This window comes from Geospiza fortis, unplaced genomic scaffold (genome assembly GCF_000277835.1).
Source record: "Geospiza fortis unplaced genomic scaffold, GeoFor_1.0 scaffold55, whole genome shotgun sequence".
Lineage (NCBI taxonomy): Eukaryota > Metazoa > Chordata > Aves > Passeriformes > Thraupidae > Geospiza > Geospiza fortis.
Window position 1 is genome coordinate 3,032,993 of NW_005054308.1, and position 22,209 is coordinate 3,055,201.

The following is a 22,209-nucleotide window of genomic DNA, read 5'->3' on the forward strand; positions in this document are numbered from 1 at the left end:
AGCAGCCTGTAGAGGAGGCGAGGGACAGACGAGCCCCGGCAGGCAGGGGCAGGCTCTGCTGCCCAGAAAATGGTTGTTGTAGGTACCGGGATCCTGCTCTTTAGCATTTACGCTTCGCAGGGTTACCGGGGAGGTCAGGAAAAGCTCCTCCCAGATGTAGGGGCTGAGCACCACGGCTTGCTGCGGGTCTTGTTGGCCCCGCTGCCGTGCATCCTTTGGTCCAAAAGTTTGTCCTGTTACTATGAAATTGGGGCTGTGCCAATTTGGGGAATGCTGCTGCTCTCTCAGAGCCTCCCGTAGCAGCGCTTGGCTCCAGAATTTGCTCATGGGAAAAGGCAGTGGGACGAGGATAACCCTCCCACGGCGTACCGACTGGGATGTTCCAGCCCTCCACCCTTTTTATTACACTTTCTAACAACTGGCTGGTGTTCCTAGACAGAGGACAAAAAGCACATTTAGGGCAGAGGGGGAGCGCTGAGGGGATGCTCGGGAGCAGCCCCAGGCTCGGTGCCAGCCGGCGGGCACAGGTGGCTCCGGGACGGGGTCCCCGAGCGGGGTCGGTGGCCGGAGCCGTGTGCGTGCCGCTGGGGGCACTATGTTCTGTTTGTGTTCCTATTTCTGGGCTGGAAGAACAAACAGGGAAGTGGTTTTTCTGCAGTCTCATTGCAGCTCACAAACAGAGCACATCATTCAGCCGGTGTTGCTCTCAGCGTCAGAGGTGACGGCGCGGGGACCGAGCGCGGCGCATCCCTCAACCTGCGGGAGCTGGGAGGAGGTGATGACCAAATACTTTCTTTTTTTTTTTTTTCTTTTTTTTTTCTGCAACTTATGCAGGTTTCTGTGCCTGTTCCCTGTGGAAGTGGAGAGCACAGGCATGTATGAATTTCTCTATTTGCTTGCCACAATCCAGAATGGTTCGTTCTTGGAAACAGTGGAAACAGCCTCTGCGCAGGGTGCTGGGATGCCGCTAAAAAACCTCCAGATCGCACGTGGAGTTGATGTGCAGAAGAGTTTGCAGGGAGCTGGGAAACATCAGGGGGTTCTCCAGAGCACAGGGTTGGTGGAGGGGTCTGCAGAGGAAGATTTCTGTGCTGGCTGAAGGCTGGATGAGGCATTTCGGTTCAGTGTGGATGGGAGAGGGTGCCTGTCCCTGGCAGTGTGCCCAGCTGAGCTCAGGATCTGGGCACAGGCATCTCTGTGTGCCAGCAGTAGTTGCCTTCACCTCTCCCAGGTTGCATGGCTGGGCAAAATTACATTCCCAAGAGCTCCTCTCCAGCCTTCCCCTGCTGTGAGGCAGGAGCAGCCGGCCTGAGGCCATCATCTCCATTGTAACACCAATCGTGGTGCTAATTTGTCCAAGGACATAGTGATTTACATTTGTTTAGGCTGATGAAGGGCCATCATCTTCCTTGCTTTAGCATTTATCTGCCTTTCTCAGCTTTGAACAAAGGCAATGCTAAACATGTGTTGGTTTGCAAGCAGTTCAGTTTTTGGTTTCCAGGCATTAGCCAGGGCTATGCCTGTGGATTTGAGTTGCAGACACTTCAGGGGGATGTTCATTTGTTTATAAAAGAAACCCACATCTGTTTCTGTTTGAATTTTTTAAGCAAGCCTACATAGAAACCTTTCACTTGGTTTCTGGCTCTGTAAAAACTAGATTTTGGGCCAAGTTTGACCTAACAGTGACCTTTTCAAAGTATTACAAATTTTTTTGGTATTTGTTTATGACTTTATTAATGATGCCATGTGGGGAATGGGTCAGTTAAAGGTGAAATTAACTTCTAATGTAAACAAAAGATTAATTTTGGAGCAGAGACGATATTTTGCGGGGACTTGAGTTGCTCAGTAGTTCGCCAGCTGAATTGCTCCTGAGAGCTTTTGGGAGCTGGAGCTCCAGCCCTGGGAGGGATGTGGGCAGTGAGCCCTCCCCACCCCCAGCCACCCCCCCGCGGGTGCCAAAAGGGTGGTGGGAGCTCAGCCACCATCAGACTTTATAACTCTGCGATACAGATGGGGAAGTGGCCCAATTACTCCTCTACAGTAAATTCCTCTCTTAAGTGCCATGTGGTTTACTACTGTTTGGCTGCTCGAGATGAGTCCCTCAGAAGCAGCATCTTCTTAGCACGGCCTGGAATGTAGCAGTTTTCTGGAATGGCCTGGTTTTGGCCAAAACTTTTGCTCCTTTCAGGCGCACAGTACTTTGTGTGCCATCCCCTGCCCAGCCTTTCAGTGCTGCTGTTCAGAGATGGCTGTACTTGGCTCAAGCCAGAATTTCATTCACAAATTTAATGCAGTTTGGTTTGGAGGATGCTGTCGTGCATCCTGCCAAACAGTGGCAAAATGATTTACTGAAGTACAGATGCTATTTTTACCTGCAATGTGAACCACTTCTGTATGTGAATATCAATTCATCTTGTTACCTAGTGAGTGTGTTAATTCTGCAGGCAGCTGTAGGACAGAAGCAGGATGCAGGGACCAAGTTCAGTGAGAGGGATGATCAGTGCATCTCCTCATATCAGCCAAAACCAGTGCCAGCCTCCTGCTACCTGAGCATTGATTGCAAACCTTTTTCCTTGCCTTGGAAGGAGAGTGATGTCAGTGATGCTGCCTTGTTGTAAAAGCAAAGATGGGAAACCTGGGAAATCTCACTGGCTGTCAGTGGCATTCCTTTGCTTCACCTCAGGTGGTTTTTTCCCTCCTCTTGGCTTTGGCTTATTTAATCTCTGTGATTAGGAACTCCAGAATCAATAAAAGCATTGCCTTGCCTTTGTGCTCCAAATGTCTGTTTGTCACTTCAGACCAGTAGGAACCAGTTTCAAAGGCTGAGGTAGGATTTTCACTAAAAGTAAGTAAGCTGCAGTTAGAGCTATCTTCAATTTCATTTCCCCCAAGCAAAATCTAATGGCTGTTTGGAACAAGGCTGGTTTAATGACATCTGTTTCCCCTTGAATCACCAGGGGAAAAGTATTGATATTGCCATATTCTTAGGGAGTGTTTTAAGTCACATTTTGACAGGGCAATGCCTTACCACAACACTGATAGTTAAAACGTTTAGGATATTTTGTAGTATTTTCCTTTATAATGCTGTGATAGCGCACATATTGTAAAATACACCTATTACAAGGTTTTTATATGTTTATGTGGAACATTTCCTGATGTTTGGGGGCAAATGTCATGCTGTAGCTTGCTATCCCAGTCAGTGTGCTGCTTGTACCTGTTGCAACCAAACCACACAAACCCAGTGTTTCATTATCATTCCCAGTTACCATTTGTGGAAGCAATAGTGGGTATAACATATTAACACATTCAGATTCTTCAGAAATATCTCAGAAAGTACTAGGAAGATTTCCATGAGGTTAAGATTGCTTTCTGTGGATGTATTTTGGCTTACAGCCTGTTGGATAGTTGTCTGGTCCACAGGTAGCCCTTTCCATCCAGAGCTGCCCAAGCCCTGTGTTGGGAGCCACGTTGATCAGCCACATTGGTAAAGTTTGGATTTTCAAAAGTTAAAATACCTTTCTTCTTTTTTTTTCCTGAAGCACCTACTTTGAGTTCCGAGTGCTTGGTTCCCAAGGGGTGAGTTCAGGACAACCTGCTGATTTCAGGCACTCCTGTGGCTTGTTCAAAGTCTCAAAGCAAATCAGCTGAGCTTGGAACAGGTCTCCTCATCGGTGCCGGGGTATCCACTGCTGTGATTTTAGCTCTGGGAGGATGGAGAAGTCAGGGCAGCTGAGCAGAAGCCACTTGTCCACCCCTGGGAGCTCCAGCAGGGCAGTGCACAGCGATGGGAGGTGCTTCCTGTGTGACAGATACTCCCGAGCTCTTAAAAGAAGTAGCTAGTGGCTGGATGGGAAGATGAGTCAGAGGGTAAAACCCCAGGCTTGTGGTACCCAGGGGTTCTCTTCAGCTCTGGGATGCTGGTACTTCCCCCTGCAGACATACCGAGAGTGTGCAGTTTCCATTCTCCTGTCTTCACACCCTGCAGCTGGGACAGGTGGTTCCCAGGACATCTCTTCTCCCCTCCAGCAGCACCATGGTCCCTTGAGGACATCCTCCAGTCCTGCTGGAGCTCCCTCCCTTGGCAGTGCTCTTGCAGAGGAAGAGACATTTGGATGCAAATCCCGCACAGACAAATTTCCATGCAAAGCTGAGCGATCCAAATGCACCTACTGTAACTACTGGGAGTGGGAAAAGCTGGTAGAAAGACAATTGAAGTTTTTTTTTAAATCTGTGAGAATTGTTTTCTTGCATTTTTTTTTCAGCCTCTGGGTAGTTGTCTGTCCTCAGGGTAGGGACTGACAGGTGCTGGGGTAGGAGGGTGTGCAGATATCCAGATAGCAGTGCTTTGGTGCTGGGATGAGCTTTCTGGACATGAAGTGTAATGTTCAATTTCTTTTGTTACAGATGGAAGAAAAACGACGCAAGTACTCCATCAGCAGTGATAACTCAGACACCACTGACAGTAAGACCTTTCATTCAAAGCTTTGAACAAGATTCACCTCCAGCAGTCAAAATGCTTGAATAATTACTTTACAAAGAGTGGAGGAAACTGCATTTACTGGGAAGGCTCTGCACAATGAATAGTGTGCAGAGCTGGGTTTGTCAGAAATGCAGCAACAAGCTGATATCAATTTATTTAAACACTTGGCTGTGGCTCCTCTTAACTGATGAGAGTGTCTCCCTCGTGTGAGGAGTCTGGGTGAGGAGAGCTGCTGATTGCAGATCTGCTAACGAAGCAGCAAACACCCTTTGTAGATGAGTTGTCCTTTCCTGTGAGCTGCAGCCTGAGACTAGTTTGCTCTTGATTTGGGTTATACCGGGGGAAAGGGAAGTTTTTACTGGAGTCAGAGTAAAACTGGAGTAGTTTGCATTGTTCCCTTCTTGCAAACTGAAGAGTGATGTGGGAAAAGGGATAAGGCTCAAGCCAGCAAAACTTGCAAGCCCACGCTTGCTTTTCAACATCTACCTCACTTCATCCTCATTCAGGAAGGCACAGAAGCATGTGTTCAACAATAAACATGTGCAAATGTGCTGAATTTTGGCTATAAATAGAGCATTCTCCTCTCCCACTTATTCCAGGGTTTCACCCGCTGCAGACATACTGCAGTGCCTCGGTGTTCAGTACCCTCCAGGCACCAGCCTAATCCCTTGTCTGGACTCTGGAGTTTCTTACTAGTTGCTCTTGGTTTCTTACAAATGTCACAGTAATTTCATCTGGGCCGTGCTGGGAATTTGCTCTCCACACTTTACAGGATCTGGCTGCTGGATATCCGAGAACGAAAGGGACTTTACTAAAGACACTGAACTTCTGGGCTTTTTCCTAACAGGATGATGGAGAGATTACAGGGGGTTATGGAAAGGCTGATCTTGCTGGGTTTGGCTGCTGTTCCCACAGCTTCAGCCAAAAAAATTGTCAGTGTGAGTGGAGTTTGCACCACAACTGCCGACGGGAACCTGCTGTTCTGCTGCCAGCGGGGACCCCCGTCCTGCTGGAGCCCAGGGGGCTGAGCTGTGCCTGCACAAAGTGTCTCAGGCTCTGTCAACACCCTTGCTTCTCATAAAATGAAACATCTCTATCTCAGAAAGGAGTTTGTTTTGGAAGCCATGCTCCAAACTTCCCGTCTCCTAATCCCCAGATGCTCAGAGGCTTATGGAGCCGAGCTGTGCTCGCTGGCTTCCCTGCCTTTCAGGGGTAAGGCATCCTTAATCATGGTATTAAACAGCATGGCCTTATCTCTATGGGGCTTGGATATTTATGCTGCAGGTGATATCTAAGCTTTTGACAAATGCTCTCCTGCAGGATGGTTGTAAACAGAGTGGTGACCTTCTTTTTCATGCCTCTGCCAGGAAAGGGACGTTGTGGTGTGTTATCCAAGCCTGTAGAGCTGTAGCATCACATTGTAGCTTGAGAAAAGGGGGCAAGGTGGAAATTCGTGGCTGATCTCTCCATGAAAGCTGTGGAGCTGCTGCTGCTGCACTCCTTGGAGCAGCTTGCTGAGTAAAGCAGTGTGTCCATGGGGCTGCAGTATAGGAATGTCTGCTCTGGGCTTTGTCTACACAGTCCTGTTGTGCTCTAAAGTGTTATAAAGAATTTCATTTGTATGGAACCCTCTTTAATAACATCTGGCCTGCAACATCAAAAAACAAGCTGTGTTTTGGGAACAGGTGATGCCCCCACGTTTGGCCTTCATTTTGTGAAGTACAAGAAAGTGCACTGCAAGTAAAGAATACAGGTTGAGCTGGTGCCTCTTCCCCTGCCAGGAAGAGTAGACATGTGAAATTTACCTGGGCTCAGCTGCCTGAGCTGGTGGAAGAACAGCTTCCCAGTGCAGTGGTACCACAGCCTGACCCCTGAGTCAGCTCAGCTCCTGGCTCCAGCCTGTTTGGATGTTGCTTATGTGCACAGTGCTGTTTCCTCCTATTTAGCCCTCCAAAGATAAAAAAAAATCAGTGTTAAATAGGCCTATTGGTAGTTATTTTGTTGCAACCTCACAGAAACATTTTTATAAACTGTAATATGGAAGGGTCCTCATATACAGAAGACTGAACTGTCATCATTATTATACAGAAATTCCAATAATCAGTTTGTTATTTATTATTAACAAATACAGTCTTACATTTAAGTGATAATGACACAAATGGGTTGGAAATAAAGATCAGTAGTGTATGGTTCCAGCACATTTCAGGCTTTAGCTACCCTTCCCTTTTGGGGGTGGCAGCAGTGATGATACTGCACAAAAAAATGTCATGTCAAGGTGTTATTCCATCTTAGTGCTGACCCAGTGGGTTGGCTGGGGCTGGAGCAGGAGGGCTGGTGAGGTAAGGAAAAGCTTTGAGTCTTTCCCAGGTAACCTGTCTCTGTTGCCCTGTTGCAGGTCACACCACATCCACCTCCAGATGCTCCAAAATTCCGAATACCAAATCCCCCTGGTCACGGCAGAAGGAGAAGAAGCCCTCTGAGGTACGTGGGCTTTTAGGCTTTTCCCAAAGGAGAGGTTTCCTGTGGGACTGCACTTACCCAGATGTGACACCCAGAGTGCCCAGGGCTTCTGTGGGCAGTGGGTGCCAGGACAGGGTATCCCTGAGAAGGCAGAGCCACAACTCCCAAGAGCTGTGTGAACCCAATTCCCCTGGGGAGGGAGCTGATGGGGACACACAGTGAGCATCCCTGCTGAAGGGTGGGGGTCCTTGTGCCTAAAACCACTGGGGTCCTTGTGCCCCTCCATCCCTATTGAGACAAGTAAAAACAAGTTAAGTTTGGTGGGGCTGGGAGGTCCTACAGTACTGGGGTATCTGCATACCAAGATTCCCTGGTTTGGGTGACCTCCTGGGTGCCCTTTTATTAATGGCACAGGTCACAGCTCTGATGGCAGGGGAGGGTGATGTGGAGACTCCTCCCATGAACAAGTGGGAGGCGTGGAGAGCTGTGAAATGAGAGCCCAGCTGAGTTGCAGGGTGTGCTGTGTTGGTTTCCCCTGTCACAGGGCTCAAGGACATTAAGCTGAGGCTATCAGAGCCTGGCCTTGCTGCAGGGTTTCCCCTGGCTGGGGTGGGCAGTGCTGCCGTTCTGGGGACACTGCCCAGGTTCACCTGCTGGCTCTGCAGTGCAGGGCCTGGGCCTCGCCTGGGAGGAGCTGTTTGTCCCCAGGACTGTTGGGAGGGGCGGTGCTGTGTCCTGTTTTTCCTTTTGTGCCTCGGATACATTTCCACTAGCCATGGAAACTATACCAGGCATGAGCTGCTGTTGTAGCAACCGCAGTGTTTGGCAGTGGTCATCTTCATTTCAGCAGCAGCATGAGCAAAGCCAGAGGGACATTGTTCTCACATTCCCTTCCCTCTGGACTGGGGTCTGGAGTCAAACAGTGCTAAGTTTAGCAGCAGATGAAGCTGGCATGGCTCATGTGAACTCCCCATTTCACCTCTCCTTACGCTGTGGCCTGGTGAGCACAAACCTCTGCAACATCCTCCTTTTGCATCAAGCTGAGTAGAGATTTTGAGGTTTTCCTGTGGTCACTGCCTGAATTACAGCTGCACTTGGTTCTTACTGCTCTGATAGGTTTACATTGAAATATCTGTGTTGGCAAAGGACACAGACTGAAAGAGTTGAAGTTATTTGTGCCTTGGGTAAAGAGAGGGACTGGAAAGCTGTTACTGCCAGCTGAGTTAGTTGGAAATACTCCAGAGAGCAAGAACCAGGGGTGCAGATGTCACTGACTGCTAACAAGGCTTTTGGAAAATTGAATATTAGCACTGGTAATGTTGGGCTTTGGTTATAGATGTGTCTCTCAGTGTGGGTGTGGGGGAGATTTCTGGGAGCTGAATCCTCCTTTGGAAAGTGAAGCATTTGGGGCATCTCCTCCTCCTGTGGCGCTGTTATCCCTCTCTGAAATAACTGCCCATGCCTGTGCCTGATGTGTCCATAAAGGCCTTGGGTAAGCTCTCTAGGTGCTCTCAGGAGTCTGTGCCACAGAGATGCCTCATGTTAGATGTGGAAGATGTGACTCATGTCACAACAGTGTCACAGCTGCCACCCTGCTGCTGCCCAGTAAAATCCTTCTCCAAGAGCTGGGACATCTTTCTGCCTCACTGGTGCAGACACATTTTTGTCTTTAATATGAGTTAGTTTAATCAGCCATGTAGGATTTTACCTGGCTGCTACTGAATATACGTCCAAGATTCCAAGTGAAAATGCTTCTGGACTTGATGATGTGTGGTAAGAGCTGGATCCAAGTTTGTGCTCTACAACAGCTGGGGTGAAAACTAGATATTAATCCATGGCACCTGGGGAGACATCAGATGCCTGCAGAGAGCTCCTCCCTCTGCTTACTGCTCCATTATCCCCTGAGGAGGGTTCTCAGTGAAATGTAGCTGTGGAACAGATAAAGTGGAGCAAAAGCTGAGCAGGTCCCAGCTTAGCAGCAGTTGGGACAGAAAGTGAACCTCTGTGGCTTATGTGAACTGAGACTCTAGGGGAATTTGGGGAGGCCATGTGTGATTACTCAAGCTGGAGTTTGGCCAGGATGCTCAAGCTGACAAACCATCTTTTACAAAAGCGTGGTGGGCACACAGGCAGATGGAGCAGTGCAGATCTCAGCTGTGCTCCCCTCCCTGTGCATTGCCCCTGCACTAGCGGGTGTCTGGGTCTGCTGGAAATCAGCAGCAGTGAAACTCAGGGCTCAGGACATTGTTGGAAGTGGATGGAGTATCAGCCCAGCTGTGCAGGGAGATGGTTTGGAGATCACTCCTGAATTTCCTCTTCAACAGCATCTTCTAAACTTTTCCATGAGTGGCCCAACCTCTGCTCTTCCTGTGAGCACCCATGAACGTGTCTGGTCCAAGCACTGTGGGGTTTGGCACATCCTCCCAGGAACACTGGGGGATTTCAGGCACAGCCTGTGATGTGACCTGCATCATGTCCTGTTGGAGCAAGTGCTGAGAACTGTAAAACACAAACTACACCGCTATCAAACTACTTCACATGAAACAGTGAATCACCTTTTCTTTTGTCCATCCTGCTGAGGATGGATGTTGATCTCATCATCACTGACAGATGGAAACCACAGGAGAATAATAGGGAGAGCAGGATGAATGCATTAGCAGATATTGAACCCCCAGCCATTTTGGGTCTGGACACATCTTTTCAAACCACGACTCAAACTCCAGCTTTACATGTTGTAGCTTTATCAAGAGCTGCAGTGGGTGCTGGCGTGTCCTGAGGGATGGCCATGCTGGAGGATGGGCTGGGGAAATGGCAAATGGCCACCAACCTGTCCTGCCCTTCTCCAAGTGATGTCCCCTTTCTCTGGGAGCTGCTGTCCCAGAGGAACAGGCATTCCTCCTGACAGCCCGGGCAGGAGATAAAAAAATCGAAAGCATTAGTGTTACATAGTTATTAGTTAGGTCAGGGGGTGATGTTTATTATGAAAGACTCTGTGAGAAGGGATTAACTATACACATTAAAAACCATCGGATACAAGGCATCTGGAAAAACAAGCTTCTTAACATGGAAAAGTACTGAGCTGTTTGTAAACATCCGCAAAGGGGCCATTGCCAGGGAGGGTGATTATATTTATCTGTGCCTGTCACAGGGCTCTGCCCGGGCTCTTTCCTGGCTGTCCCAGGCACCAGCCACTCTCATCTTGGCTCTGTCCCTCACAGAGGTGCCAGTTGTCCTTCCCTGCCCCTTGCCTGGGCAGCAGAGCCTTCAGGGCTCAAACCTGGTGCTGATGGTGCCCTGGGCATGGCTCTGCTGCACTGCTCTGCCTGAAGGCAGGGATGAATGTGGGCAGCTGCCAACAGCTTCTTGCATCTGCAGTGATAGCTGTACCAATCTGGTGATTTTAATTAATCTCATTAGTGCTCATTTGTCTCTTAACTTGTCTGCAAATGGAGCGTGGTGGCTGGTACCCATCTCCCCAGGTCCCTGCAAGGAGCTGCTGGTCATGCTCCCCACCCTGGGAGCTGGAAGGAGGGGATGCTCGCTCAGGTAATCCCTGCCATGGATCTGGATCTGCAGCAGGGAGTAACACATGCCTGAAGCATGGATTTCTGCTTCTGTTAGTGGCACATCAGTGCAATCCTGCCCCCGGCTGTAGAGCTGCTGGGGATGTGAGCACGGTTTGACTGCAGCCTTCAAGCCTCTCTCCTGTTCCTGACAGGGAACAGTTGTCAGTGTCTAAGGAGAGAATCTAAGAACAAGGCAAGTGTGTAATGGTAGTCTCAGGTTCTATCTGCCAGCTCCCAGCCACCAGCAGCCCAGGGACTCCCTCGGATGCTGCCTCTGAGTCACTGCCTTAGCTGCTGTGTTAGTCATTACCTCCAGAGCTGATTGAGATCCACAGCGCTCACCTGCACTGCTGGAATATATTTTGGAGGGACAAAAGCCTGCTTTTTTTGTGCAGGTGCTGCTCATCCCACCGGACATCCTCACTGCCCTTCTCCCTCACTCCAGACCTTCAGGAGGAGAGGGGACTGCAGCTGCAGGCAGGGCTCAGGGTGAAGGGGAAACCACAAATTTATACAATTTACATTATTTTCTGCTTGCCTTGTTTAGATATTACTTCCGTGTTTTGAAAGGCGCCTTTTTATATCTCTTTACAAGGATTTAACTCTTTTCCCTTCTAAAAAGTAATTCTTACTGCATTGGATCATGGTTTTTTCCTCCTGCATTAGGTATATAATGACCCAGTGCAATGTGAATTTAGTTCCTGTGCTCTCCTGTGCTTGGAGAAGAGCTTTAATGGATGTGGCCAAGCAGGACTGGACATGCTTTTATGGGGCTGGATGGGCAGAAAATCCCTCTCTGTTGAAAGGTTTGACTGCAGTTTGGCTTTGTCAGTTCTCCCTTGCCAGCGTGGGGATAACAGATTAAAACCATTGTCTTCTGAATGCTGAGAAGGGCTGGACAAAAATGCTTCTTGTTCCTATTTTGAGTTCTGTTGTTCATTGAATCTTTTAACATCCAGCATTTCAAGAGGAAACAAGACTAGATGAAGAGATAGGAGGCTGGCTCCTCAATTGGACATGGGAGTTCAGGATTTTTTCCCCCACAGGCAGATAATATCTCCTTGCAAACACACTCCTGGCATTGCCACATTTCAAAACCTTGCTACTGAGTATCAGCTCTCTTCTCATTTTGGAAAGGGTTGGAAAAATGTGATAGAACAGCAGGGATGTAGGACTGGGAGGTCCAGAGGGGAGTGGGGTGGGGCAGCCAGGGCTGCACCCACAGAGGTGCCATCTCGAGCTGATAGCAAGACAGTTTGTACAACCAAAACCTATTCTCAGGGCTCCCATTGTTCCTGTTGTTTTCTCTTTCTCTAAAAATCCTTGTGACTCATGAGCTATAACAAACAATTTTATGCTTGAGAGAGTGAAGGGCTAAGAGAGCTGGCTGGCAATGAGGAGGGAGTCCTGTGCATGAGGCAGCTGGAGACTTCCCTGGTCCCAGTGTGGATGGAGGAAAGTGGTTGTGGCTGGGGGTATGCAGGACTCAGCTGCCAGGTCTGCAGTCAGGGAGGGGAAAAAGAGTGTTGAGCCAAAGCCTGAAGAAAACTGAAGATGTCAGTGTCAGGAAGCAGTCCCACACCTGCCTGCAGTGACCTGCTGCTGCCCCTGCTTGGGAGCAGTGTTCAGAGCACCCACTGCCCCTGCTTGCTGTGGGGGGATCATCACTGTGAGATACACGTGGCTGCTGTGGGTGTGAGGGCATCAGGGAGGATTACAGCTCTGCATCTGAGATCTCACCTTTGAATTCACTCCCTCCATCACCCAGCAGAAGTGAGCGCTGTGTTTTCTGCACACACTTCATTTTGGGCTTGTCTTCTCTTACATGGTGTACCACTGCTTTGGGAAGAGTTCTTTTCACTAAAACTTTTGAGGGACAGAGATGTTATTGTGTATTAAAAAAATGGCATCCCATCCTGGGATTTGAAGGAGGAGGGGCCGAGTTTATTCCTGTGCCCCAGGAGCAAGGTCTGAAAGCTCCAAAGTCAGCTGGGAGCAGATGCAGAGGAAGATGTGTAACAGAATTCCTGCCAGCTCAGGAAGCCTGGTGTGCAGGGAGCCGGCCTGCTGGAGCCCATCTGTGTTGGGCTGAGCTGCCTGCTCCCTCTGGAGCTGGTTTCTCCTGGGCTGCCTTGCAGCAGGCGCTGGGAGCCGAGCGCCCGTGCTGGGGGTGCTGGGGCCGTGCTGGGAGTGCCAGGGATGCCAGGGCCATGCTGGGGGTGCCAGGGCCATGCCAGGGCTGCTGGGGCTGTGCTAGGAGTGCCGGGGCCGTGCTGGGAATGCCGGGGCCGTGCTGGGAGTGCTGGGGCCGTGCTGGGAATGCCGGGGCCGTGCTGGGAGTGCTGGGGCCGTGCCGGGAGTGCCAAGGCCGTGCTGGGAGTGCTGGGGCCATGCCGGGGGTGCCAGGGCCGTGTCAGGGATGCTGGGGCCATGCCGGGCCTGTGCCGGATCCAGCACAGCAGTCCCTGCCTGGCTGCTGCTTTCAAGCTAATTACAGCCAGTGCTAGACGAGTGTTTCTTCTCATTTCGATGGAAAGCCCAAAACAGATCCAGCTCGTTGGCTCTCACCCAGGAGCTGGTTTCGTACAAGAGGGAAGTCGTTGCTGTGGGATCACTTTGGTGGTTTTGGGTGGGCTGTTTGGGCAGAGGGGAGATTTGGCAGGCTCAGGACCACAGTGCAGTCACTGGGAAAGCCAAGTCCTTGACAGAGCACATGCAGTGGGAGCTGAATGGCAGGGAGATTGCTGGCCACTTCATTAAGAGGGGTTTGTGAGTGAATCACAGAGCCTAGAAATTGATGTGAGAATTGCACGGAAAGGTGGTGGAGAGTCTCTCAGAGGGGCTGGGTGGTGGTGGGCCAGAGGCAAAGAAGGAGGAGAATGCTGGAAAGCAGCACAGCCTGGGAGTCCTTAGCTAAAGGAGGGGTGGGGAGCAGCATGTCTGATGCCTCATGGCATGTCCATCGTCCTTCCTGTTGTGGTGAGGCACTGTGTGCCTTGGCATCTCCCAGGGGTATGTGTTTTTCTCTGAGGTTGTCCAACTGTTGGACAAATTGATGCTGGTCCGTGGAGAGCTCCCAGAGATGCCTCACAGGTGTCACAGGAAGAGGCTGCAGGGCTGTGTCCAGTGGGAGAAGCAGCAGATCCTCACCAAGGTGAAGCAGTGATGTAAAAGGTGCCAGGGGCTCAAGGAGGAGCCAAATCCAACCCTTGCCTTGCAGGTGTCTGCCATACCTGCAGGAGCATCCTTCCAGTGCCAGGCTGGATCCAAGTGACACATTGGGATGGGAACATCAGGGGATGTTACATTTAATTAGCTCAGGGTTTGGTTTTTTGGTTTGTTTTTTTGGTTTTTTTTTTTTGAGATGTGAAAGCGACACAGCTTTTGCTTCAAAACAGCAAATTACAGAAATTACAAATGCACTGATGTATTGTTGGGGAGCACCATGGCTATGGTGTCCCAGTGACTTCTCATGTTACTGGACTGCCAGACTGGCTCTACTGGTGTGTCAGTCCAACACCACACACTGGTGGGCAGCAAGGATGGGGAGGTCCTGGGGGTAGTCCAGGCTTGCCTGGCCTGTGGGATACAAGGGAGATCAAGGTTTTCCCCATGTTCCTTTCTTTGCCTGGAGTCTGAGCACCAACCTGGTGTGGACTCCACGTCCGTTTCTTTTGGAAATATGAAGGAAGAAATATCTTGGGATTTTGAAATTTCACGTTGTTTTTCCCTGTCTTTAAAGCTGACAGTAACTAAGGGAGAGGCTGGCCCTGGGCACTGGTGTGATGCATCCTGAGCATCACTAAACCTCCATGAGGTTCCTGAGCAAGCAGAGGTAATAAAGGAACGTCTTGGTTTGGCCTTTCCCATTGCTGGCAGATCGATAGGCAATAACTGAAATCCCATTCAGGGCTGAAAGGGGAGGCCAGAGCCTGGCCAGGGCTGTGGTGGTGGCGGGGGGAGCGGGTGCAGGGCAGCAGACAAGCTGTCAGCTCCCACGGCCGGGGAGAAACAGTAAACACTCCTATTGAGGGAAAATTGCTTGTTTTCTGGTACCCAACTTTCTCTTCATCGCCAGGTCCTCGGTTCATCAGTGCCCAATTTATCCTTTATTTGGTTTTCATAAATAATTCAGAAGAGTTTGAGTAGAATAATTGAGTCTTTTCCCAACCCTAATCCCAGACAATTCAAAACAAAAAGACATTTAGATTACAATTTGAGCGTATTAGCTGTTGGGAGATTTCCAGACAACTGATCTGCTTTCCTTTACAATTTCTGTGCTGTTCTATCATTTCTAAAGTGTTCTGCTTTGATAGTTAATAATTTGAGCATATCCAGTTCTTCATGAAAAGACAGAGGCGTCGCTGTGATAAAGTGCGGGCGCGCGTGCTGCCGTCGGATGGGTGAGCTTATCTGTTTTCCAAGAAGGACTAAATAAATGAAGTAGTGAGATTGCAAATCCAGCCTGCAATGTGCCTTATCTTCAGGGAAATAGATACAATCGTGCTTATTCGGCTTAAAATTAAAACTAAGCTTCTATTCTGATGCGAGCTGAAAGGCCAGGAGGGATGAATTTGGGGAAGACTTAATGCAGGAAACCACGGGCTTGGGATCTGCACCAGGCAGAGGGAGGAATTATACCAAGGGCTGGTCCCATTGCTGTGCAGGCTCCTCCGTCTCCCTCTTCATCAGGAGGAGGAGGGTGATGGGCCAGGATTTTGACACAGTTCCATTGGTGACCAGCCCTGGTGTTACCCAAAGAGACAGGGCTTGTCTCCTCACTGCTGGTGCTGACCTAGCAAAAGAAAATGGTGATTTTTGCTTGGGGTAAGGGTCTGGGAAGGCCACAGCTGCTGTGGGTGCCTGGAGGCCTCAGGGCAGGATAATGGTATGGCTGTACCCTCCCAATGGTTGGTTGTCCTGCAAAGGGCAGTCCCACTCCCAGTCTCACTGTCAGTGCTCTCCACTGCTCGGAGCTGGCTGCCAGCTCTGGGCACTGAGAAGCATGCTGCCACCCTGCACTGCCCTGCACTGCCAGCACTGCCCTGAGCAGCTTCCTGGCAGAACTGGGTGTATTTGCCTGCATTAAAGAAGGATGCAATGCTCCTGCACCTCAGAGCATCAAAGGAGGTGTCCTCAGGAGGCAGCTGAGCTGGCATTGAGGGAGCAGGGTACTCACATGTCAGCAGGATCCAGTCCAGGTCGTTCAGAAAAGCTTTTGGGTGCCCTGCACCTTTGGAACCATTCCTGCCTGCCTTTGCTCACAAATCCCTAGGGCATGTGTCTTCAAACCAGTGCCAGGGGAAGGGTGGATTCATTATTAGGAAAAAGTTTTTCGCTGAAAGGATGGTTAAGCACTGCCACAGGCTGCCCAGGGCAGCAGTGGAATCACCATCCCTGGAGGGAATTGAAAAGACATATGGATGTGGCTCTTGGGGACGTGGTTTAGTGCTGAGCTTGGCACTGCTGGGTTCACAGCTGGACTCGATGATCTTGCAGGGCTTTTCCAGCTTTAATGATTCTGTGCTTCAGGGATTGTCTGGTGCTGGTGGCCAGAGCAGGGGGGTGGCACTGACCCCACGGTGGCCTCAGCCCCGTGTGCTTCAGGCGCCGGGGAGCACCTCACCCACCCAAGCCAAGAGCTCTGAGGCTTGAGGGATTACTCAGGTTTGTGTTGTCCTCATTGGAGCTGGGCACTGAAACTGGGTTGAGGAGATGGTGTTGACCCAGGCTGGACCTGTCAGGCCTGTCAAGAACAGGGTGTATTTCTACCCTTTGTTTTAGAAAACACTCTACAGTGGGATTCCTGCACTTGTTTGGATACACAGACCCACACTGCTGAAGGGACTGATATCTCACATATCCCTTCTCATGTTTAATTAATGCCTCTCTTAATATTTCTTTAATTTCCCACACTGGCAGTGTGTTAAAAGGTTACTGTGATGTTTGTAACCATGGGTTTGTAACCCACAGAGGCTTAAAGGACCCTGATCTTTCCCAAACTGAGCTGACTGTAATATGTAGGCTGTTAATTATGTTTGTGGAAGGGTGTGCCAAGACTGGGTCTGACCAGCTCAAATCAGGTTTATATGACATAGTTAAAAATGTCTCCAAACAGCTGCATCAGGAGGAGAGTACCAGTGAAATTCAGAGGTCCCAACATAGCAAAGGTTGTTTATATATTGTATTAACTCTAATTGGGTTAGCAGCTGAGGCTCTGAGGATTAAACAAACTGACCTAAATACTGGTCTCAGTGGTCTTACTTAATGTCTAGTTTCCTGCATTTCAGTTGATTTGGGTTCCCAAATACTCTCCAAAGTGTGTTATCTTTGTGTCAAAAAATGTAAAACTATCCTGTATTATTTCTTGTGATTCTGACAAAGCAATTCTCATTTGGAGAGCAGACTGTGAAGAGATTAAACAATATCCAAAGAAAACACCTGATCCACCCCAGCCTTGTGGAAGGAATGCAGAAGTAGCAGGGAGGGAGTGAGATGGTGTCCAGGCAGGATTGCTGGCACTGGCAGTTATTATTCCAGCTAATAGCAGATGGTAGAGAGGAGAAATCATCCATTTTCATTTGCAATTTATTTTTGTGCTGCAAGAGGCAGGATTGCTCGAGTCATTGCTGTCAGGCAGCCCTCTGGAAGGAAAACCTTACTTACCGTGAGGGATATTTTTAGAATGAGTTTTTCATCCCTGTGTATTGGGAGAAGATGCTGCAGGGCCACGAGTGAGATGGAGAATGAGCCTATTCACTGACTGAAGGACTGAAGGGTTTTCCTGCAGGAGGGGACCAGTGTTGATCTCACAAGGGGTTTATTGACTCAGGAAAAATCTGTGTTTGTGGATATGTAAGCAGCACCTAGATCACATTTTAGCTGGATAATTTCTGTCTCAAGCTTTTGTCTGTCCCTGTTCAGGACAATGAGGTGATGTGAGGGAGACATGAGGGTGCTTGGGGCAGTGAAGTGACCTGAAGGGGACACAAAGGTGCTCAGGATGGTGAGGTGACATGAGGAGGATATGAAGGTGCTTGGGACAAAGTGGTTCTGTCTTTCCCACATCTTCATTCAAGACAAGAACAGTTTCTTATGGCCTGTGAAGGCCAAATGCGGAGAAGCCCAGTTGCTGAACATCCCTTGGCATTTGGAGTAGATTCGTGTGGTTGTGCTGAAACCATCAATCCCCTAAGATAAAGCAGTCTATTTCTTCAGTTTAAAACTAATTTTTGATCTGCATCTTGTCCAAGCTCACACCCTGTGGCTGGATTTCCTGACTGCCCAGTATGGGGGACCTTGAAGGGGTTGCAGCTGCAGAGCTTGGGCTCCTGGCATTGCCTGGCTGGAGGGCAGTCCCTGCCTGTTGCCGTGTTCTCCTGCCCAAAACTTGCCCTGCAGGGGCTTAATTTGACACCCTAAAGCCACTCAGTTGGTGATGCAGACACCCCCTGTGCTGTGCCTTGGGGGCAGTTTCCCTGGACACCTTCCCTGGACTGTGCGCTCAGGATGGTTTGTTCCCCTGCAGGTTTTCAGGACGGATCTGATAACAGCCATGAAGATCCCTGACTCCTTCCAGCTGAGTCCTGACGAGTACTACGTGCTGGCTGATCCCTGGAGGCAGGAGTGGGAGAAGGGTGTCCAGGTGCCAGCAAGTGCTGAAGCCATCCCTGAGCCTGTGGTCAGGTAAGTGGGCAGGGTCTCCTCCATCTGGTTCTGTCCACGGGGAACCTGGTCCTGACTGGGGACCTGGTCCTCTCTGTGGGGTTCCCTCTGCCTTGGTGGGGTGCACACCATCTGGGAGAGCACATAGAGGTGATGCTCAGGATCCTGGGCTTGCACAGGGATGCTCCCACCACATCCTGAGAAGTCCCTCTCATGTGCATGGCTTTTTTTGGGCAGTGGCCAGCTGGGACAGCTCCTTGTTTGCTCTTGGTCAGGAAATTTTAAAAAAGACCTGATAAAATCGAAGGAACAGTAAGAAAATAACAACAGAAAACCGTGCAGAATGCCAGCCTGTGCCTGGCTGCTTGATGCTTCTCTGTCAGGGAGCACGTGGTTGTACCGCTGGTATTTCACGGTAGGGGAGCAGGAGTTGGCCCTGAAATTAAAAACTTCCCTCTTTACCATGTTTGTGCAGATTGGAGACGTGCTGGGCATGCTGAGATTCAGGGCTTGGGAAAAGGAGCCCAGCAAACACAGAAGCATCTCCCAAGACCTTGTAGAGACGACGTCTGTCAGCAGAGATCGGGGGCTCATTAGCTATTTTAAAATAGGGAGCTGAGGTTTAAAATAGACACTCAAACAGCTGCTCAGGCGAGAAGGAAACATGGGGGAGCTGCTACTCCCTGTGACGTGTGTGGGGGATTATCCCAGGGCAGTGGCCAAAGCTGTGGGGGAAAGGTTGGTGCTGCCGGTGGGGGGAATGCAAAAGGCTGGGAAGGGACCCCAGAACTCACAGGGTTGGATCTGAAAAGTTGCAGGATCAGACCCAAAACTCCCCACAGGGTTTACAAGAGCTTTGTATTTCTCATGTGTTCCCTTTGTGACGTGTGACACCGTGTGTGCATCCTGCAGAAACACTCGTGCAGCGTCGTGCCAGGGCGATGCTGGGGCCGCTCACGGGAGCGGGGTGGCTGCTGGGGGATGTGTTTTGCCAAGGGATTTGGGCACAGAGCAAAGGCTGGTGGAGGCTCTGCTTCTCCCACAGCAACAGCAGCTGCTGCTGCTGCAGCTGCCGATCCCGCTTCTGAAATAAACTTTTGTGTACGCTCCCCTTCCTCCCCCGGGGAAAACAGAGAAAGAAATGAAACTTTAATGAGTCTGAACACATCAAAAGGGAAGTTGTAAAGGGGGCTGTTGAGTTGATTTAATCCTTGGGAAAAAAAAAAGAAGCAACCAAAAAAAAAAAGAGAAGGTGGATAAAAAAAGCCTGTGTGTGAAATATCTTTTTTTAGTTGTCTTTGATAGCTAACCGCAGTCTGGCCTCGCCAGTGCTCTGCTTCCCAGCTGAGGGCTCGTGCCGGGGCTATTTCCAGCTGAAAAGTGATAGCTTGGCACTGCCTGGGCTGGCAGTGCCCACGTAGAGCTGGGAGTGCTGCTTCCCAGCAGTGGGATTTGGCATCCCAGACCTCACAGCCAGAGGCTCCTGGGGTGCAGGACAGGCTGGAAATGCTTCTCTCTTCTTGTCTCCCAGCCCTTGGGTTTGGGGGTGCTGGAGCAGCTCTGCTGCATGTTTTCATGAGTGGATATTCCTAGAGTGACACCTGGAACAGGTCACTCCCTCCCAAGTCCCCATCCCACCCTGTCCTGCTCTGGCACCCCCAGCACCATGATGGAGGTGGTGTCCCCCTTTGGTTTCTGGAGGGGACATCCTGGTGCTGCCCACTCACTTTGACTGTGAAGTTTCACTTCCAGTGTCAGTTTCTCTTCCAGTGTTATCCTCTGAAGAATTTCCTAATTCTTGGGATTATTTTACTTGTTTGATTATTCTAATTGGCACTTTTCCATAATCTTTGATGAATTGCCTTCTGAAATAGTTCCAGCTCTTTCTTCAGTACCTCAACACTGTTTTTAGTTCAAGCCTTGCTCTACAAAGCGTTTGTTTTATTTTTAAAGCAACAGGTATTAGAAAGCAATTCTTCCCTGTGAGGGTGGTGAGGTGCTGGCACAGGTTGCCCAGAGAAGCTGTGGCTGCATCTCTGGAAGAGTGTCCAGGCTAGACAGGGCTTTGAGAAGCCTGTGGAGGTCTAGTGGAAGGTGTCCCTGCCCATGGCAGGGTATTGGAACTAGATCACTCCTTTAAAGTCCTTTCTAAGTCTGTAATTCTGAAATCTGTCCCATTCACTATGACCTCTCAGATACTCATTGCTGACTCCATCACTCCCAGCTCATCCCAGGTGGATTTCTGCATCCCCTCTAGTTTGTGTCACACCCTGCTCATCCCAGGCTGCTCCTGGGCTGCTTGGAGATTGTGCTGCTTGCCCACAGCTTCAGCTTCCTCTTCTTTCTTCTGCTGTTGCTCTGTCTTGCACTGTGTCTCAATTGCCTGAACCATCTCTCTCTGCTGGCTGGACAGCAAGCACGGCCTGGAGGGCTTTGTCCTCAGATAGATGCCTATTTGGGATATTTTGCCTTCCCCAATGTGATGGGAGGGAAATGAAGAGCTCATTTTGCAGCAGTGTTAATGGTTGCACCTGGTTTGTAGCCATGATGCACTCCCAGGGGGACAGGCAGTGACACTGCCAGATTTTTTTTAATCAGGACAGAATGCACGCCAGAAGGCACAGCAGAGATGGTGTGTTCTGCTGAGCAGCTCTCCCTCCCAAAGCATCCCTGCCCTCAAGCTTTTCCCACTTGGGCCACTGATGTGAGAATGGGAGGTGGAAAGGGCAGTGTTGGGCTGCCAGGGACAGTGCAGACTGCAGTAATTTTGCTATCTCCAGGGTCAGACAACTCCTTCTTGCATCTTGCCCTGTTTTCGAGAAATGTCAAGTGTTTTTTCACAAGAGATGACTCTATTTCATCTGCCTTAAGAGAGCAGCCTTAAAAGGCCTTACAACTCCATTTACCTCCCCTGTTTAACTGCTTTAATTCACCTCAGTCTCCCTCCCAGGAGCAGCCACCTTGCTGGTCCTGCCTGAGCTGCTGCTTTTGCCCCCACCCTGTGGCTACTGCCCCATGGCCTCGGCATCACTTTCCTCCTTTGCTTCCAAATTTTTCTTTCTCCCTACTCAAAAAATTTTGTCTAAACCGAACATCCTCTCTGTGTTAGCTGTGGATAATCTAAATTCCTTTAATCTGCTGAGAAAAGTCCCAGCACTGATGTTTTTTGTGGACTGGAAATGTGGAGCCCAATGGCTGATGCTCTTCCTCACTGTCAGCGCTCTGTTTTCCCCATCAGAGGTGTAACAGAGCATCCTGCCCTTAGGGGGGGATGCCTGTGCTAATCCAGTCCTGATGTTGTCACTTCTGACAGCCACTTCCATGTGAAACTCCTGGAGGGAGGTGGGGAGGTTGGAGAGAAGACACCAGAGCCCTGGGAGCTGTGAGCAGACAAGCGCTGCCTGCAAAATAATAGCCAGCCCTTGGTGCTGCTGCTCAGGACTTGGTTCCTGGGCTGAGCCATTGGCAGCCAGCAGACTGTGCTGTGGGGTGGGAACTGCTTCCTGCTCAGGAGATGGAGCTGGTTGTCTGAAGGGTGCTGTGAGTCGGAGCAGAGATGGAGCTCATTGTGCCAAAGGTGCCATGAGCTGGAGCAGAGATGGAGCAGAGATGGAGCTCTCTGTCCCAAAGGGACCATGAGTTGGAGCAGAAATGGAGCTCTCTGTCCCAAAGGGGCCATGAGCTGGAGCAGAGATGGAGCTCATTGTCCCAAAGGTGCCATGAGCTGGAGCAGAGATGGAGCAGAGATAGAGCTCTCTGTCCCAAAGGGGCCATGAGCTGGAGCAGAGATGGAGCTCATTGTCCCAAAGGTGCCATGAGCTGGAGCAGAGATGGAGCAGAGATGGAGCTCTCTGTCCCAAAGGTGCCATGAGTTGGAGCAGAGATGGAGCAGAGATGGAGCTCTCTGTCCCAAAGGGGCCATGAGCTGGAGCAGAGATGGAGCTCATTGTCCCAAAGGTGCCATGAGCTGGAGCACAGATGGAGCAGAGATGAAGCTCTCTGTCCCAAAGGTGCCATGACTTGGAGCACAGATGGAGC

The 22,209-nt window shown here is 50.1% G+C and overlaps 1 protein-coding gene across 1 annotated transcript in view; it reads left to right on the forward strand.

Annotated features, from left to right (window-relative positions):
• Positions 1-722: 722 nt before the first annotated feature.
• The window catches only part of JADE2 (jade family PHD finger 2), a 71,141-nt gene continuing 49,654 nt past the window's right edge, over positions 723-22,209 (forward strand). Inside the window, exons 1-4 of the mRNA XM_031055280.1 lie at positions 723-775; positions 4,405-4,462; positions 6,876-6,961; positions 18,035-18,192. Of these exons, the coding sequence (XP_030911140.1) occupies positions 4,405-4,462; positions 6,876-6,961; positions 18,035-18,192 (302 nt within the window). The 5' untranslated portion in view covers positions 723-775. The remainder of the gene's footprint in view (positions 776-4,404; positions 4,463-6,875; positions 6,962-18,034; positions 18,193-22,209) is intronic.